The 19,839-nt window shown below is 35.1% G+C and overlaps 1 protein-coding gene across 3 annotated transcripts in view; it reads left to right on the top strand.

Annotated features, from left to right (window-relative positions):
* The window catches only part of ASCC3 (activating signal cointegrator 1 complex subunit 3), a 256,841-nt gene that overhangs the window by 51,070 nt on the left and 185,932 nt on the right, over positions 1-19,839 (top strand). For all 3 annotated transcript variants that reach the window (XM_042812582.1, XM_042812567.1, XM_042812576.1), the window contains exons 9-10: positions 11,171-11,371; positions 11,830-11,970. In XM_042812582.1, the coding sequence (XP_042668516.1) occupies positions 11,171-11,371; positions 11,830-11,970 (342 nt within the window). The remainder of the gene's footprint in view (positions 1-11,170; positions 11,372-11,829; positions 11,971-19,839) is intronic.

The raw sequence follows: 19,839 nt of genomic DNA, 5'->3' as shown, positions 1-19,839 counted from the left end.
GCAAATGTGAGATGAGATGGCCAACCTTTCACGATTTATTGTCTATAAAAGCACAATGTACCATCTGTCATAAACTGCTGACATTAGCAGCAGTTTTAATACCCCTACCACTCTGTGCTTCAGTTTGTACTGCCCTTCCTCCTGCCATAGTCTAATTCCATAGGTGTCATCTCATTTTCTTTCTTTCCTATGCCTGTTGAGTGGAAGATGCTGTGCTGCTGCTCAGGAGCATCTCTTATGTTGTCAGTGGAAGTGAGGTGCCTGCATCCCACAGGAGGAGTTGCACAGAGAAGGAAAGCATACTTGCTTTACTCCAAGGCAGCAAATCCCATCTCCAACTCAATTTGCAGATAATTATTATTATTGGCATTTACTGGTATTTGGAGAGCTGTGTTTTCACCACAGTACAAGCACAAGTGGCTTGTAACTAGCTAGTTGGTCACGTTTGGTCTGAAGAATTACTGTATTGCTGCTTACAAAAGGGGCATGTTAGCTAGGTTGTTTCAGTAACAAGAATGTGAAAAAACAGAGCAAGTGCAAGCTTAAATGTATGAGCCTTTGGCTGCTTGACATGCAGCTTGACTATTACTGAAATATAGTTTTGTACTTACAATAAAGGTGGTTTTGCACCAGACTTTTTGCCAAATAAATGTACTTCTGAAGTCATAAACTCAGGTCAGGGAAAGTTCTTCTTCAAGACTGTGAAAACAGATTTTACCTAACAAATTGCTTTTGGTGAAAAATGACTTCAGGTTTTTACCTAAAGTGGGTTTCAGGATTTATTTCTTTGTTTCATGCCATAGCCATTTCCTTCTACTAACATGTAAGATTTTTTTCCCCTCTACGTTATATGAAGGAATTATTACAAAATCAATATTCCCTTTTTCTCCTATAATGTTTGCTTGCTTTTTGAATTGTACAAACACAGCCACTGAATCAAAGTGTAGATGCTGTTGCATAAATTACATTTTTCACATCCTGAATATTTGAACATTTATTCTACAGTTGATCTCAGTGTATATTTCATTTGCATATTATCCAAATAGCAATTGACCTTTGGAATGATTAGTTTAAAAAATATTTCTAATATTATTGAAATTTTGTCATTTATCTGATGAAAGCATAATAGGAAATTGCTTCAAAGAAAGCCTTCAAGTTCTACAAATGTTATTCCCAACTTAAAAATAAAAAAAATAAAAATCTTTATGCAATGTTTAAAAAAGCTGTTAATAACACAATAAAACTATTTGATGGAGGAAATTCTCAGCTACAAAACACTATTTTTGAACAGTCACTACTGCTAGCTATGCTTGTAGAAATCTGAACCGATGGTGGTGACTGAAACACACCACCCATCACCTCACTGTGCACAAATCGACTCTCTGGTCTCCATTAAATGTTCATCAAGCATCGATTAATGTTAATGATTGCAGCTTTTTTTTTGCGTGAAGGAATTCAGTTCCACACCTTTGTTTCATATGCACTTCCATATCATATGCCATTTTTTCAGACTGCCCCCTGCTGCCATCTGTCACATAGCAACAAAATGTAATAGAATATTGGCAAGCCTCTACTGCCATACCACCAACTCCATCTCTGATGTCATGGGTCAACATAATAAAACAGGAGGTATTACTTTTGGAATTGGGGTGTCTTCTCACTCATGAGTGAGTGTTAAATGTGCAGTGACAATCATGAGTGAGTGTTCTAAAGGGATTAAATGTGCAATAACAAACCAATAGTTTGTGATCTGTATTGCATAAAATTATTATCTTTTGCTTAGGAAAATCCTGTTTCTTATTATAAATAAATAATTACTTCATCATCAAAGAGATCTGTTGCTGTGGCACACAACCTGTAAAATGGAATTCTGGTCTCAGTACTTGCTTGTAATCCAAAGTTGGAGAAACTATCACTAAAATGAAGCATTGCAGAAGAAGTAGATATATAATCAGTGAATAAATTTGTAATTAAGACATACTTAATGGACGGATGATTTTGTCTCATAAACTGATTTCACTATATAATGGTTCTTTCAATATATTTATCTCCTGAAATTAAAGGTGTTTTTTTTTTTTTTTTTTGTTCTAGAACATTGTTTTGTAATGAGCAAGTTATTTAAAAAAAAATATTGAAGCTGTGGTAAGGATTGTGTCATACTCCTAACATTTGAGAACTGTGATTTTGGACTTGTCATAAAGATACCTTTAACACTGCAGTTGAGAGGACCTGTCAACACAGGGTGAGAAACTGAAACTATTCTGAAGCATCACTGTGTGTGACATGACTGGCATCTTGCTCATAATCTGTGATGCTGCTTTCATTCCCAGTCCAAAATTATCCTAGGCACTTTGGAAAAAAAAAAAAAAAAAGAAGAAAGGCAGTAATACTTTATATGTATTGTATGTACATATGCAACACGTATACAGCACCTAGTGTGTTTATGTTTCCTCTCTACAACTACCTGAAGCGAGTTGTGGTGAAATGGTAGTCAGCCTCTTCTCCCATGTAACTAGCAATAGGACTAGAGGGAATGGCCTCAAGTTGGGACAGGGAAGATTCAAGTTGGATATTAGGAAATAAGAATTCTCCAAGAGAGAGTGGTCATGCACCGAAATGGGCTGCCCAGAGAATTCGTTGAGTCATCATCCCAGGAGGTGTTCAAGAAACCTTTAATGTTGTACCGAGGGAGGTTTAGTGGGAAATATTGGTAATAGATGGACGGTTGAACTGGATGCTCCAGGAGGTCTTTTATCTAAGCTCGGTGATTCTATGATTCTATACGCATATCTCCTATTAATTATTAGTTGATTTTTGAAGATGTGTCGATGGTTTATGGGCTGGTTCAGCCTGGTTCCGTGACTAGTGGGGCATCCACGGATCCGCGCCTCCGGAAAAGGGAAACAGGAAACCCCAAAATAATTAAAAACAGTGGCAACAATCTGAGGAGAAACAAACTAATTTACTAAATATATTATTGGAATGCAAGAACAACACACTAATATAATATAATTAGAATTGAAGCTAATAAATAAAATACAATGAGAAAGAGTGTCCGAAAGGTGGATAAGCCTCACCATAACGCTGAGGTGAGCGGTGGGGAGGAGAGCAGCAGGGAGACGAAAGAAGAGCAGACAAAGAGAGCATCAGGTGACCCTGCCAGGAGTTCTATCTCCTCTCTGACCACAAAGCCCCTTGGGGTATGTAGTTCTTCTTCTCTTCTGGACAGGTGCCTGGAACTTGAGCATTAACACTTTAACTCCCAGGGCATTACATGATGTTATGATGTGGAATACTGATAACCAGAAATCATAAAATCGTGACAAGATGCTTAACAAAGCCATCACCACAGTCTTATGTATTCTCCCCTCCTTCCCCTCTGTCTCCTTCAGCTACCCAGAGTTTTACTTTAAAAAAAAAAAAAAAAATGGAAAGAAATGATTTGCCTATCTACACATCTCCCTTTTTTGTATATATAAAAAAAATAAAATAAAAAAAATAAAAAAAATAAAAAAACCCAACAGATTTGCAGGCTGTGTATAGATGCATGTGGGATGCAAAAGAGAGGGGAACATGGTGAATAATTATGGGGATGGACATAAACTGAAGTGTCATCTTGTCAGATGTTATGAAGAACAGAAAACATCTTTCACTGATAGCCAACCATACGTACTAAAACAATCTGTGTCAATGTACCATTATGGAAGTAATACGCAAGTTCATCTCTTTTGGTACAGGAAGGAATGTGTCTTGTTGCTCGTGATTTTCAGAGCTAGAAATTATGTAAGTGATCAGATGTAAGTAAACCTGTATTTGCTAAAATTATGTACTCTTTAGTGTGTTCATATGGTGTGATTTTTGGTATAATTATGTTGATTGAATCACGTTATAATTTTCATTTAAAAGCAGACTATTGTTTTTAGAAATTAGAAGATATTCAACAGAGAAGTATAATTAACTCAAGCTTTTATTTTCATGGCATGAGAATGGGGAAGTAATAGAAAGATGCTTTAAATTTTAGAGTACTGGTATTACTGGAGAAATTCACAGGTATCCATTTGCATCTACATTTTCAGTTGGTACAGCGTCTTCGTGATTAAATAAAAAATAACTCGCAATTAACCTTTTTCTTATTCCGAAATAATGTTCCCTCTCTACCTGTCATAGATCTCTCTTTTCATAGGCTTGACAGCAGATATGTTTGCTTTGGTTTGATTCTTCTAGAATCAGACAGCTTATAGGTGTCCTTGGTAATATGGGCTTCTTCAGATCATCTACACAGATTTTTAAGATGAATTCCCACAAAGGTGAAACAATACCTTTTGTTTGGTTGGTTTTTTGGCCCGTGGGATTTTCTTTGCTTTTCAGGTATGACCTATTTTGTAGCACCTTAAAATTGTCTCTGCTTACGTTATGATCTGATCATTTGTTCTTTGAGTTGCATTGTTATGTGAGGTTTAATTGAAGATTTTTCCTAATCTTCTATTCTTTTTAAGGTCATGAAAGTTTTCATTGTTTCTACCTGTTAGTATTTTATATAGTACATTATAGCAATATGTATTTTTGGTGTCAGCTTATCTGTTTATGTGCTCACATAAGAGTTTTGGTTATTGTGTTACCTGAACAAGCTGCACTTAAAGTACTAGAGATGCTAAGGATGGCAAAGATGTTATGAAAATTTAATAAATGTGCTCTTTTTGCATGTGTGAACGTGTTCTTATTTGCAGTGGTTTGATATTAGTGAAAATATTAAAAAAAAAAAATAAACACTGATAAACGTATGTATGGCAAGACCACAATCCTTTAGAATTTGAAATGTTTTCAAATGTTCTTTCATTGGTGATGTTGTATTTGAAAGTGCAGCAGATTCTCATTTTATGTATACTCTGCTTGATTTAAGTATTAGTAATGTGCAACTTTATGGAAAGCAGTTGTGTAAAATCTGGGTTATCATTTCTCAGGCAGTATAGTTTTCATAACAAGAATAATTCATTGGCTATATGGGGTAAAGCCTAATATTGAGCATTGTTTATATTAGTGAATATAGAGAATTTCATTTATTTCAGTTTTTTAAACTCATCTGTGTATGAATTATGCAAAATGTGTTGAAAAATCTTGTTTTTATTATGCAACTCTTTCTTGATTGTTGCATATTCTGTAGTTATTTGAGTTTTGGGTTGCTTCTGTCTCCTTTATGGAAATAACAAGTGCAGATAAAAAACACGTCTTAATATTAACATGAGGTAAAATTGACTTGAAGAGACCATTAAGCCTGTTTCATTTTCTACACAGCTGCGGAGTGTGTGTATGTTGTGTAGTGCTGCCTCTGAAATTGTTGAAAATCTGATGGGAACACTTACAAAGGCAAACCAGTAAAGGGCTCCAGCTGCTGAGAAACACCTGCTGAGCCACAGTGGGAATTAGGTACATCTGTCTGTAGCTAAAAGTAATCAAACAAAGTGCCTAGTTACACCTGTCAGCCTGTCAGTACTTTAGTTCGTGTAAAGATTCAACCAATGAAGGTCCAATGATTTAGAATACCTTTAAAAATAAAAGTGCAGAAAAGTTCAACAGAAGTATGTTGAAGATCCTCATTGGATCCTCATTGAACTGCTGTTGTGTGTTTCCTGATTCATTACAGCATAATTGATTTGCTGAGGATGATACATACAATTTCTTTTTTAAAATCAGATGTCATTAAACATATTTCCTAAATATTTTTATAGCAGTTCCCAATGCGTGGTAACTTTACCTCAAAAATTTAGTTTTCCTCATCTACCTGTTGTTTTCCTACCGTAGATCAAGCAGAATGACTTCTGGGAATGCTGCTGGTTTCTTACGGAGAATGAAATAGCTGTATTCTGATAGAAAAAAAATAGTGATTGTGCTCACAGTCTTCTCTAGCACAATGTAGGAAAAAATCATTTAACTTACATATTGTAAAACAGGTACTCCCTTCTTGGTTAGCAATAGTTTGAAATTAACTGAAGTGGAGAACAAAGTTGAGCTGCAGAAAAATTATGACACCAATATTTATTCCTCCAGGAATATTCTTCTCTCATTTTTACTCAATGGTTTAAAGTAATTACTAGTTTTGACTGTAATTACCCTTTAGAGTAGTCTTATAGTTTTTGTTAGATGTTTTTAGGAAGAAATAATTTAGCTTGCTCTTAATGTATAACATAAGTAATAATATAACATATAAGGAAATAATTTGGAAATATTATCCTGAAATATGAAATGTTAGAACTGACATCTTGAGGTGCATAAAATAGGATTGAATTAAGTAGACTTTATTTTTTAAAAGGGGAAAAAAACCCTAAAAAGTATTTGTACTTTAGACATATGTAAAAATATGAAATGCTGTCACCCTGCTCTCCTAAAGACTGTATTTTTAAATTTGCTTTCAATGGAAGGCAAAATTTAGTTTACCAATTGTGATATTGGGCAGATTGTCAATTCAGTGATTTGTGTTTTAAATTTTATATGGTAAAACCAATTGCTAATAAAAATTCCTGAGGCATTTCAAATAGGCATGTTCTACCACAGTGTAACAGCATGTAGCACAGAGAAATCCAATTTTCTGGTTGGTAGTGGGTTTATTTTCCCTTCTTGTATTTAATCACTGTAGTATTTGAAATTCAGTTGTACCTACCTGCTGACATTGCAGTTATTGTGTTTACTGACTTCACTAAATTAGAATAATAAGTGAAATATTTAAACTGAGAAAACAACTTGCTGTTTTTCATTCTTAAGAGAGGTACATTTTTGCCGTGTTAACTAAAGATAAACAGTTTTTTGGTATAAAGTACAGGAAGTGATCTGCAAATATTTTAATGGAAGCTACTCAAGGTGGTTTTAGTCATTTTGATGACTAAGACTGGATGGTAAATGAAGTGCTTCTTCTTTGTACTGTTAAGATATAGCCATTTCTCAATGAAAATTCAAGTACAAGTGTGGAAGAGGAATGCAGTAACCTGCTTTACTTCAGTAGCATACCTAAAGGCACAGTTTAGTTTTTAGGAGTAATCAGTCATCAATGTGAAGAATAGCGTTTGAAATTCTGTTTAAAATTGCACTCAAGACCAAATTTAATTTTTACTTGTATGAAATGTTAACTTCAAAGTGAGAACTTTCAAAGATGAGGGAAGAGCATATGCTAATTCTGATTGTCTTATAAATATTATAGCATAACTCTTATCTCTGATAAGAATAATCCCAAATCCTGGACGGTTAAGCATGAGACTACTTCCCTGCCATGCTTATTCCTTAGGTGGACATGTTTTTGCTTACTTGTTATCAAACGTATCTTTAAGCCAAGCAGGAAGACATAATTCTTTCTCAAGTTTTGTATCAGTAATTTGCCTACATCAGGAAAGATTGTTTTGCATACTGATAGCTACTGTAACAGGAAAATAAATTTAACAAAAAGTGTAGAACAGTTATATCCTGCAGCATGTATGCTTCCAAGGTATGTGTGATAGTTTTGTTAAATCTGTAGTGCTGCTTGCAGTGCAAGAAATATTTTATTTCATCAGCTTTTCAGTTTTCACAACTGTGTGGTTTTCAGTGTCCTAATTTCCCATGATCCTAAATTCAGAGACTTGCTGAATGGAAATAATCAGACACAGCCCTTTAAAACATTTTGTGTCTTAATTTTGACCTGTATCATTCATAGTATCCAGGGGGCATGGCCTGCTTCAAAGTAGATCCCTTTCATCTGATTTGTCTCTGCTTTATGATCACCATTTTCCATGTTTGTGCCAAAAGCAAACTGCAGTTTTCTATCAGTACTATCCATTTCTACTAGATTTTCCAGGCTAAGCTAGTTGCAGTAGCCATGCCTGCTTTTGAGACGTGTTTTTGTCCTCATTAACATTTATTTATGCTACTGGTGTTAGCCAATTTACTGCTTAGAAATCATAGAATGGTTTGGATTGGAAGGGACCTTTAAAATCATCTAGTTCCAACTGCCCTGCTACAGGCAGGGACACCTCCCTCTAGACCAGGTTGCTCAAAGCCCCATCCAGCCTGACCTTGAATATTTTCAGGGAAGGAGCATTCACAACCTCACTAGGCAACATGTTCTAGTGTCTCACCACCCTCACAGTAAAGAACTTCTTCCTGATACGTAGTCTAAATCTATTTTCTTTCAGTTTAAAACAGTTTCCCCTTGATCAGACACTGCATACCCTACTGTTACAGGACGAGACTGTATGTTTAATTTCTCCCTAATGAAGAGGAAGATTTCTTACGTTTCCCCCCTAGAGATTAACAGAAGTTGAACCTGTATATTCCTACAAGCAGCAGTTTTAAGAAAACATCTTGACGTACTTTATTTAAGGGTATTAAGAAATCACAATTAAGGAATTAATTATGGTATTGTGAAAAGATCTTTTCTGAAGGTACTTACTCCTGAGTTTAGACAGTTATACTTCTGCTTCAGTTAGAAAGCTGCTTCTTTAAATAATACAGGTTTTGTGCAACGTAGTTTTTTCGTAATTTAGCATAATCACTGGTTGTGTTTTGAGTTTCCCTCTGTGTATCATTTATTATAAACACTGCAAAGTATTTATAAATAGTTTTTAAAACCAATTAGGTGGAATAGAAGGGGAAGAATACAACCCTTTTCAAAGCCCTGCAAAGAAATCTCAAAATGAAGTAACAGGCAAGTTACAAACCTAAAATGACTAAAGAGGCCATAAAAATATTCAACTGAACCATGATAGCACTAATGTAAGCAGCAGATCTCCAGGAAGTCCATTAGCACTTTATAATGATCTACTTCATGAAGATGAAAGGAATTTTGAGGATAATACACAACTAAACATTGTGTATACAAAACCTGATGAAAAGCAAATAAGTTTATAAGTCTTATAAACAAAATAAACTGTAAAGAATACATATAGAAAAGACTATATTGTAATGCTGGAATTCATCTACTTATAGAACTAACTTAATGAAAAGTTGAGGAAATACTGGTGTTGCATATGTATTTTTTTTCTTCACCAAAACCACTTTATAGTGTAGTTATTTTAATAAATTTCAGAAATGCTCAGATATCCCAATCCTACAAATACAACCACGAAGCTTGATTTGAATGGAACTTATTTTTTCAGTGGTGTGCAAGTTTTCAACTTGATTGCTTTGCAAAAACAAAGGTACTGCTAAACTGAGAAGAATGTCAATTAAAAAGAAAATGTAGTTGCCTAGCATCCTCATCAACTTTTACATATTAATGAAGAACATTCACTGACATGAAGTCCTCTGAAGTAAAGCTGTAATTGGGAGGCTATAAAATTCATAATTCTTCTCGATTTAAGAGCAAAACTCTGTCATGTATTTTGAAAATGGTGTATTAAATTTGGAATTTGCATCTCAGTCTCCCACAAATCTAATATTAAGAAGTTGCAACAAAATGATAAACTTAATTTATTTTTGTTGTACAATTAAATAAAATAGTTAATTTGAATAGCCAATGAAGATCTCATTGCTAAGCTTGCATTACTTGAGGTAACAAGAAATTGAGTCTTGTTCAGGTAATTTGCTTCTTTCTATAAATTATATTTGAAAGAATACTACTTAACGTAGGAAATGTCTGTGCGTTAGCTGAAGAGGCTGTAATAATAGAAGGAGATCTTCATAAGCTGGCTTCAGGACTATGATTACAGTGATTTTGTGCTTTTCAGTTTCATACAATTAAAATAATAGTTAGCAAAAGTATTAGTAGCATCTTTTTGGGATTACTAATGGAAGCAGTGAAGGTAACAAAGTCTGTCAAAGAATGGAAATCATAATGAGTATCCTGAGCTGGAAGAGACCCACAAGGATCATCAAGTCCAACTGCTGGCACTACCCTACTAACCTCTTGTTGAAGAACCTTTTGCTAATCTTTGCTGACCATCTACTGGCCATCTCTGGCCATCTACTCATGCAACTCCATGCTGTTCCCTCAGGTCCTGTGGCTGTCACAAGAGAGCAGAGCTCAGTGCTGCCCCTCTGCTTCCCTCCCCTGTGAGGAAGCCACGGGCTACAGTGAGCTGTGTGCAAGGTTTAGTACTTGGACCGGAGGAATCCCAAACATATTTATAGATTGGAAGGAGCAATCTTTGAGAGTAGCCCTGCAGAAGAGGACCTAAGGGTCCTGGTGGATGAAAAACTTAACATAACTGGTCTGGGCAATCTGGTCTAGTGTTAAATGTGGAGGTTGGCAGCCCTGCCTGAGGCGGAGGGGGGCTGGAGCTTCATAATGTTTGAGGTCCATGAGCCATTCTATGATGATGAAAAGTAACTGAAAAGGTGCAGGGTTTATTAGCAAATTAATATCTTGAGGATCCTTTTTTTTTTTTTTTTTTCTGTTGCAAAAGTAATATGTTGTTGAAATGCAGGATTGTACCTGTCTACAGCAGTTCTTTCTTGGCAATTTTTTTTTTTCTTCCTTCAGACTATGAAAGCAAATACTACTTTTTTTTTTTTTATAATGGAATTTGCCTTTTGTGAGATTTAAACATACAACAGACTGTCAGAACTATAATCACCTACTAAGTAAAGTTTAATTTTTTTTAAACATCCCAAGTTTATTTGGGACTGCGCATACAAATTTTTATGTTCTTTCTGGAGATCTAAACAGCTAAAAAATGTAAGATGTGTATTTCCTCAGAATCAAAGAGAAGGTTGTTAGTGAATTTTCTGTGTGGATGTGTAATTTCACTTAATTTAACAAAATTAATCATAAATAATTTTAAGGACCATCTGTTTCTTCAGCAGGTTCTTATGTATTGCAGGGTATTCTTTCATTCAAGTGATCATAGTTTACTACCTTAGATTTAAAGATATGTATTCTACTGCTCTGACTTTTGCTGTTTTACTGATGCATGATTAATAATTATTTTACTGTATATTAGTTTTGGTCCCAGAGTTTTATGAAGAACAAGTGAAATACTTAAATAGCACATAGCTAAAGAGTTTGATTAATTTTAAGAGATGTTTTGTTTTCCTTATAGATACAAAATTTGATAAATAGAGGTGGTAACATCAGAATAAAAAATACAGAATAATACTAAATATATCTAGGCAGTTATCCCCAGTTTTGTTACCATGCATTGTTTCTTATGATTTCTACACACTTACGTGAAAAATTGAAGATGTGTGTGTTCTTTGTTTTTAACAGATTGGCCAACTTGCTTTTAAAGGCATGAAAAGACTGAACCGAATCCAATCTATAGTTTTTGAGACTGCCTACAACACAAATGAGAACATGCTAATCTGTGCACCCACTGGAGCTGGGAAGACTAACATTGCCATGCTGACAATTCTTCATGAAATTCGCCAGCATGTTCAGCATGGTGTTATCAAAAAGGATGAGTTCAAGGTAAGAATTTAATGAACCAAGTAACAGCTTTATAACTTGTAAGGTAAAACCCATTATATTTTTACAAGGAATATGAAATCGGGAATTTTCAAGTATATTTTTCTTTTCCAGCTGGAAGATAAGGCTAATTTTAATTTACTTCATTACTGATAAAGCACTTCTTGTTTCTGTTCTAAAAATCTTATTATGCGAGTGAAAAGCTATGAAAATCCATTTAGCTTTGATGCAGAACCAATTTTGAAAGTGATGAGGCTGTATAAACAAAATCCATTGTCCTTTAAACAGCTGCACACTCCTCCAGCAAAGATAACTACTTTTCATATATCGCTATTAAGATTTTTCACTGTAAGTGCCCAGAATCATATTTCTCAATAAGTTGTGATTTGTAATAGTTGCCATGAAACAAACAACACTCTGGGGTTTGCTCATTTATCAAGCTAGTGTCCTTTTGGTTGCAGATCGTCTATGTTGCTCCTATGAAGGCTTTGGCAGCTGAAATGACAAATTACTTCAGCAAACGTCTTGAACCACTGGGTATTACTGTGAAAGAGCTGACTGGTGATATGCAGCTGTCAAAAGGTGAAATTCTGCGAACACAGGTATGCTTAATATTTCAAAATATTGTTCTTTGTATTTCTGCACTATTCATAGGTACACCAGTCTTCTTTTTTTATATTGTTGTAATTAGTGAAGCTGCTGAAGTGTTACTACTGAGTCAAATTATATTGATTATGTTCTAAAATGTGACAGCAGAGAACGATTCAGAACAATTAAAACACTGTTGCAGTTGAAATATTTTAAGCACTATGCTCATCAAACTTTTGGGGTTCTCCCATTTAATTGTACAGCTATGCATTTCTGTATAAACTTTGAACAACACTATATCTGGTTTCCAGCTTGTGATTCTTAGTGGTGCCTATCTACCTGACAAAGATCTATGAACTATATGAATGCAGAATGGAAAAGTGCTATTTTCTATAGCTCTCCTAGCTTGCAATATTTCATAAAATCTCACCTCATTACTAAAACTATACTTAGATCAGAAAAGAAGAAAAAAAATAGTAATTTCAGGCAATATTAAGAAATGTAGGTGGAAAATACTTATAAAGTTGAAATTTTTTAGCAGTGGAAATTTTACTGCAATTATTAATATATGCTAAGTATTAATTTAGAACACAGTTACTATGTAGCTTAAGTGTAAAAAGAGGCTGCTTCATCAAGCTTTCCTGTTTTAATCCAAAATATCACTAATAATACAAATTTTAAGGGAAGTAGTGAAATTGAATTTATGTTTAAAAATATTGAAAAAATGGAAAGGGGAGGACTGAATTTAAAATGATTTTTTTTGCTCCCACAAAGAGATCTCATTGCTTTGAAACTTATATTTTGAAATTTACATCTTCAAATACTGTTCAGAGAGTTCTATAGTTCCATACGTAGAAATAGGATAGATATGCTGTTCTGAAGTACAGTGTATTTTTAGTTCCTAAACTTTTTTTGAGAATTGAAATGGAAGTTAAATGGTCTCCAGAAAAGAAGAAATGCAAAAAGCATTGTTTTTTGTTACCTAGTAATCCTAGTAATGTAATCTAGTTCTTAGATTTTCCAAGGAAATATAGTTAAAGCATTTGTTAATTTATTTTTTTTTAGCTTTTGTACCAATGATATTTTTTCTTCTTTGATCTTCCAAACATTGAAAAGTTTAAAAAGAAAACTTTATGAAGATCAAAACTTCAAGGACTATGAAGTACTTATTTTCTTGTTTTTGTTTATTTTTGTATATCTAGTCAGCCTTTCTTTATGTTTAGTGAGAATTGTAGGAGATTCAGAGGATAGAAAACATCAGGCTAAGAGTTACTGATGTAGTTGCTATTCCTTTTCTTCAGGAGCCCAACAGCAGGCTTTGTTTTATCCTAGCTTATTAAAACACACTAAAAATACATAACCTTATTATGTTAATTGAGGAAGGGGTACTAACTTGTACTGGACCTTGTTTGTTGCTTTTTGCATATACTGTTTTCTGTGAAAACTAATCAACTTTCTTTCATTAACTTTTGCACTCAACCCACCTCTTCCCACTGGGTCTCTTTTGTTGCTTTTTAGCCTGCATTTAATTGATTCTTGCTTCAAAACATTTTAAGAATTATTTTACTTACCAGCCACTCTAATGTATACATTTCTCAAAATTGCTGTTGTTTTTTAATGGTTTCAGAGTTGGTTTGCCAATCACTACCCTGCTTTTACAGTAATAGATCTTGTGCTTGTGTTTAACGGTAAAGCATTTTTTCCTTAAGAATTAATCCATAACATGTGGATGTGTGCACGTAATTTAAATTAACAGGGATAATATATATATATACTATACAGGATAAAAGAGCAGAGTAGAATCATCTAATGAAGTAGATGCAGGCATTTCATGTTGGATTGCTGTTTCAAAGGACTGCAAATACTTTTTCTCGGAGACTGAGTGCCTGCTGTAATTCTTCCATGACTGTTGTTTTCTGCCTCTTCTGAGCAGTTATATTTTCAGTGTCTTTGTTTTCATAGTCAGGTGAATCAGATCAGTCACTGTGAAAGAAAGAAGAATGATGTGCTTGTCAGGTGTTAGTTAGAAGTAGTGCTTCAGTGACAATCCTGATAATTTTCTCCTTTATTTTCCATTCTTCATGCTTCATCCTTCATACTTTGCGTATTTAAACTTGTGTATTTTGTTAGTCATTAGTCACATCTGTTATGCTTATTCTGATAAGGAAAAAGTGTTTCATCTGACAAACCATTAACTGTCTCACTTCCCAGGACTTCATCCTTCATGAAGTCTGTCTTTAGTATTTTATCTGCAAATAGTTAAAAAAAAAAAGAAAAAAGAAAAAAGAAAGTTTATGGTATTGTGATGAGATTGTGAGATGATTCCTGCTTCTATATTTTTCCATATTGTGCTTTAAATAATCACTAATGGTCCGGTCATTCCAAAACATACTTCAGAATCCAAGCTTTTCAGAAAAGTTTTTATTTTTAAATTTCCTTAGAAATGAAAATGCCTTTAAAGAAATGAAGGTAATTGTTAATGCGTCAGGCAGTCTATTAGCCTGCTGAGTAGTGAACTGTTACTTGTGTACCTGTAAAATGAGGTAAATCTGAAATACCCCATTTTTTTTTCTTAATGATTTCATGCTAATTAAGTTTAAGAATTTATTGTGTTGTTTTAATGTTTGAAACGAAATAGATCCACAGTTCATTTACAGATACTTTTTGCATAAATGTTTCACTGAACCTGGGCATAGAAGATAAACTTATTACAAAAAAAAAATATATATCCCTAGCTATTGTACTGTCTCTCCTAGAGAGTTTATTTGAAGAGTCTGTCTTAACTTACCTTGTAGTTAAATAAAGATATGTTAAATTTAACTAGTTAAAAGAGAATCTAGGAAAGTGTATTCCCTTGCAGTTGGTATTTTTTTCTGTCAGCTATTTCTCCATTCTAAGTATGTTTGTATATAGGCTTACTGTTATCTAGGAATACCTGATGCTTAGGTATGGATTCCATTACTACTGATAATAAGTGTACTTGACCTGTGATCTGTTGTTTGGTAAGCTGTTTTTGGTATGTTAGTGTTTAAATGGAAAATACTATACAGTAATAAATTGTCTTTTGCTGGGTAGCATTTGAGATAACAGAAAGTTATGCTGGTTTTTTGGGGGTTTAATTTTTTTGTTTGGGCTTTTTGAAGGCAGTGGATGATTTGGGTGATTGACCTTCTGGACTGTCAAGTGTGCACAGGTAGAGCTACTGTCTTTGCTTTATGCAATCAGGAAATCTTATAACAACTTCAAAATCAGCTTTTGGGATGCCAGATCAGCTACCTGTAATTTAGTGTTTACAACAAGCACACAAGTGATACTCATCTTCTCAAACTTTAGAGAATACAACCAGGATTGGAGTAGTGTGGATTTGTAATGCAATCACCAACTCTGAATGTGCTGCCCTTCACTGGCACAGAGTGTTGTCAGCAGATGATTAGTATGATGTCTTAACTTGTACAAATCAGTAGCAACAATTAGGGGTTTGTATTCTGGCCCAAACAATTTGTAACTTTTTAACATAGCGGGCATCCGAAAACATGTAGAGGAGAATTTATTTTTATACATACATAACAGCATGAAACAAAAAATAAGATCCTTGACACAACGCAGTTTATCAAAAAATTATTCTACCTGTACAAACCTTAATAATTAAAAAAATCAGCCTGTTAAAGGCTTTGTTTTATTTTCCTTTTTAAAGAAAGCTATTTCACTATTCTAATGTATATTCAGTTCCTCACCTTTATGCTAGTGCATCAGCACTAAATCAGCAAGATATGATAGACAAAAAAGCTGGACATGAGCCAGCAGTGTGCATTTGCAGCCCAGAAGGCCATGAGTATCCTGGACTGTGTCAAAAGAGGTGGCCAGCAGGGAGAGTGTAATTGTCCCACTCTGTTCTGTCCTTCTAAAGCTCCACCTGAATACTGTGCCCAAGCCTGGGACTCCGAGTACAGGAAGGATGCAGAGCTGTTGGGGCAGGTCCAGAGGAGCACCATGATGGTGATCAGATGGCTGAAGCACCTCTCCTATGAAGAGAGGTTGAGGGAGTTGGGCTTGTTTAGCTTGAAGAAGCCTCTGGAGGGACCTCACTGTGGCCTTCTAATACTCACAGGGAGCTTACAAACAGGATAGGGACTGACTTTTTATAAGGTCTGACAATGATATGAAAAGGGGGGATGGCTTTAAACTAAAAGAGGGGATATCTAGGTTAGATGTTACCAAGAATTGTTTTACTCAGAGCACGGTGAGGCACTGGCACAGGCTGCTCGAAGTCAGCCTGTTGTGAGCCTTGCTCACTACAGGTATATCTTAATGTTAAGACCAAATTATCTGTGCTTTCTGTGTTGCTAGAATTATGTGGTAGTTCATAAACAAATCTGGTCCGCCTTTAAAAGCATGCTAATTTACCCAGCCTGTAAACCTCTCTCTATCTCTGTCCCTTGTTTTTGATATTCTTGGAGTTAAAGGGATTCAGAGAGCAGTAGAATCAGGAGAAGAAAATTTATTATCTGTGAAATGAAAAATCATCCATTATAGCTTTAGAAGGGGGTACAGTTTCAATTTGCTAAGTACTGAACATGTTGAAGAGCATGGAAATGTAAACAATTTCCAAGATAGAATCACCAAGGTTGGAAAGGCCTCCAAGATTATCTAGTCCAACTGTCCACCTACCACCAATATTTCTCACTAAACCACATCCCTCAGTAGAACATCTAAATGTTTAACACCTCCAGGGATGGTGATTCTACCACCTCCCTGAGTAGCCCGTTCCAGTTCCTAACATCCAATCTGAATCCCCCCTGGCACAACTTAAGGCCATTCACTCCAGTCTCATTGCTAGTTACGTGGGAGAAGAGGCTGACTCACACCACAACAACCTCCTTTTGGGTAGTAGAGAGTGATAAGGTGACCCCTGAGCCTCCTCTTCTCCAGACTGAATAATCCCCAGCATGCCCTCAGCCACTCCTCATAAGCCTTGTGCTCCAAACTTCTCACCAGCTTTGTTGCCCTTCTCTGAACACACTTCAGGGTCTCGTTGTGTTTCTTGCAGGGAGGGGTCCAAAACTGAACACAGTACTTGAGTGGCAGCCTCACCAGCATTGAGTTCAAAGGGATGATCAATTCCCTGTTCCTGCTGGCAACACTTTTTCGGATGCAGGCCAGGATGCCTTTTTGGCCACCTGGTCACACTGCTGGCTTATGTTCAGCTGAGCAACCACCAACACCCCCAGATCTGTTTCTTCTGCACAATTTTCCAGCCACTCCCCCTAGCCTGTAGCGTTGCCTGGGTTTGTTGTAACCAAATTTCCCAGCAGCCCATAAAGAAAACCATGGTGGAGGAAACATTCACACTGGTGCATGTAGGTGAGTCCTGAAGTAAGCTGTGGTCCGTGATGACCTGATGTGCGTGCAAGCTGCTCGCAGGAATTGTGGCCCATGAAAAGGGCCACAGTATTTGGAACTGTTTATGTAGGACTTAGTCTTTTAGAAGGAAACTCAAACTGTAACAGGCAAAAAGTGTGAGAAAGGAGTTACCAAGTGTGTTGGGTACAGACCACAGTCCCTGTTCCGTATCACCCTTCAGTGTTCAAGGTGTGATGATGTGGAAGAGCTGGAATGAATGCTGAGTGTTTTAGGGTGGGTTGGTTTTTTTTTTTTTTTTTGGTCTGTGTTTCTAACCATCTTATTCTATTTTTAACTGGCAATAAATCAAATTAATTTTCCCCAACTCAAATCTCTTTTGCCCGTGTCAGTAATTGGTAAATGACCTTCCTGCCTTTATCTCAGCCTGTGAGCTTTTCCATCTTACGTTTTGCCATGTTGAGGGATGAGAGTGAGAGACTGGCCAGGTGAGAGTCTGGCAGCCAGCAGAGGTCAACTTAGCAATACCTTTGTCATACTTTTATCTGCTTTTTAAATTAAGTGCATTTGTAGAAATTTTAATTCTGATAATTTAAATCCAAGACAAATGTTTTATTAGCCTGTTGCAGATCTCGTTCGGCTGTTTCTAACAAATTTTTGCTAGCTATTATACTAAAAATAAGAGTAGCTTAGAACAAAAGGTCGATTGTTATTGAAGGGCATGAGTAATTCAACAGTACTGATAAGTGTTTTTGAAAACAGCAGTGTTGCAAATGAAAAGAGAATTTGTGTAAGCTGCATTTGCATTGGCAAATACGTTTGTCTGATTACTGAACAGAATGCTTTTCTTGAAGAGAGGAAATAGCCTGAAGGACTGAATGTATTTTGACATCTCAAAGATTAGCTGATTAATTGTACTTGTGATGGCAAGGCAGAAGTGAGAAGTGAAGCAGAGACCACAAAAGCATCAGAGCTGTATAGGGCATGCAGTTCTCAGAACAGCAAATGGCATCAGGACCTTTCAGTAATATGGATGATCACTGTGATAGATTCTGTCAGCTGATAGACTGTGATATTAAGTCACGAAGGCTTTATTCCCCGTTGGAATCTGATACTAATAAAATGGAATAATGCTTTTTTCTTAAGTTCTTCTTATCTGTAATATAAAACTAATCAAGTCTGAAACTATTTGAAGCAAAGGAGGGCTATAAACTTGGTTTCTGTTTCATCTATAGCTTGCTTTTTCTGATACTCCTTTTCTCATTTCCTGCACCTTAATAAGATATAGAGATGATTCTAGGTAAAAGCAGATAATAAACTGGATTTCTGCTGCTTTCTTTCCCACCTATGGAAATATAAATACAGTAAAAGTGAACAAAGTTTATTATATTTTGTTGTGTCCATATATATATTATTTCCTTCTCATGCATATAGAAAGACCACTGCTAGAAACTGAATATTTATGTATATTAATTGATCCTGTGTTTATACTAAATATATAACCTCGGGATTCTCTACAGTAGTTACACATTTACCATATTTATTTATTTATTTTTTAAAAAAGTTACCCATTTCATATGCTTTTATGCTTAACCAGAAATTAGGACATCTTCACATTAGGAAAAGAGGATAAATAATGAGAAAGTATTTGAAATTAAAGGACTTTTTTTTTTCTTTCACTTAAGAATTGGCAAAAAATTAGTGATGACAGAATTATCACTAAATCATGTTAGACATGAAGGATTTCTTTTTGACTACTTGACCTATTTAATTCTGAAACCATATAAATAGATTGAATTGTGATAAATGTGATAAATCCAAGTAAGTAATACTTCAAATGTCCGTTTTTTCCAGTAAAAAGGATTTTTGTGTAAAAGAGAAATCTTGTAAAACAGGTTTTATTGCTTTAAAGATTAGGTTTTTTTTAACGTACTCCTAGTCCATTTCTTAGGTTTTTGTAGGAATTAAGTGCTGTGGAGGTAATCTTTCAGGGAGCAGTAAATGAGAATATCAAATGTAGGCAAGTACTTTTGAGCTTGTCAAATGTTATCCCATTCATATTAATATAGTGTTTTGTGAAAACAACATGAAATACTTTTGCTTACATATTACCTAGCATATTCAGTCTCATGTACCTTCTTTTTACTTTGTCACTAATACCTTTCCATGTGCTCTATGTTTTGTCTGTCCTGAGGCATGTTAGGCAGTTACTCTGATGTTAGCCCTCTGTAAGGGGCCGTAGTTTCTAATTGAATGCCTCTTTTCTTTTCTTTTCTTTTCTTTTCTTTTCTTTTCTTTTCTTTTCTTTTCTTTTCTTTTCTTTTCTTTTCTTTTCTTTTCTTTTCTTTTCTTTTCTTTTCTTTTCTTCTCTTTTCTTCTCTTTTCTTCTCTTTTCTTCTCTTTTCTTCTCTTTTCCTTTCTTCTCTTTTCCTTTCTTCTCTTTTCTTCTCTTTTCCTTTCTTCTCTTCTCTTTTCCTTTCTTCTCTTCTCTTCTCTTCTCTTCTCTTCTCTTCTCTTCTCTTCTC

Source organism: Centrocercus urophasianus, unplaced genomic scaffold (assembly GCF_019232065.1).
Source record: "Centrocercus urophasianus isolate 14NV4802_14NV808 unplaced genomic scaffold, USGS_Curo_1.0 seq_10, whole genome shotgun sequence".
Taxonomy (NCBI): Eukaryota; Metazoa; Chordata; class Aves; order Galliformes; family Phasianidae; genus Centrocercus; species Centrocercus urophasianus.
This window is presented reverse-complemented; position numbering and strand designations above follow the sequence as displayed.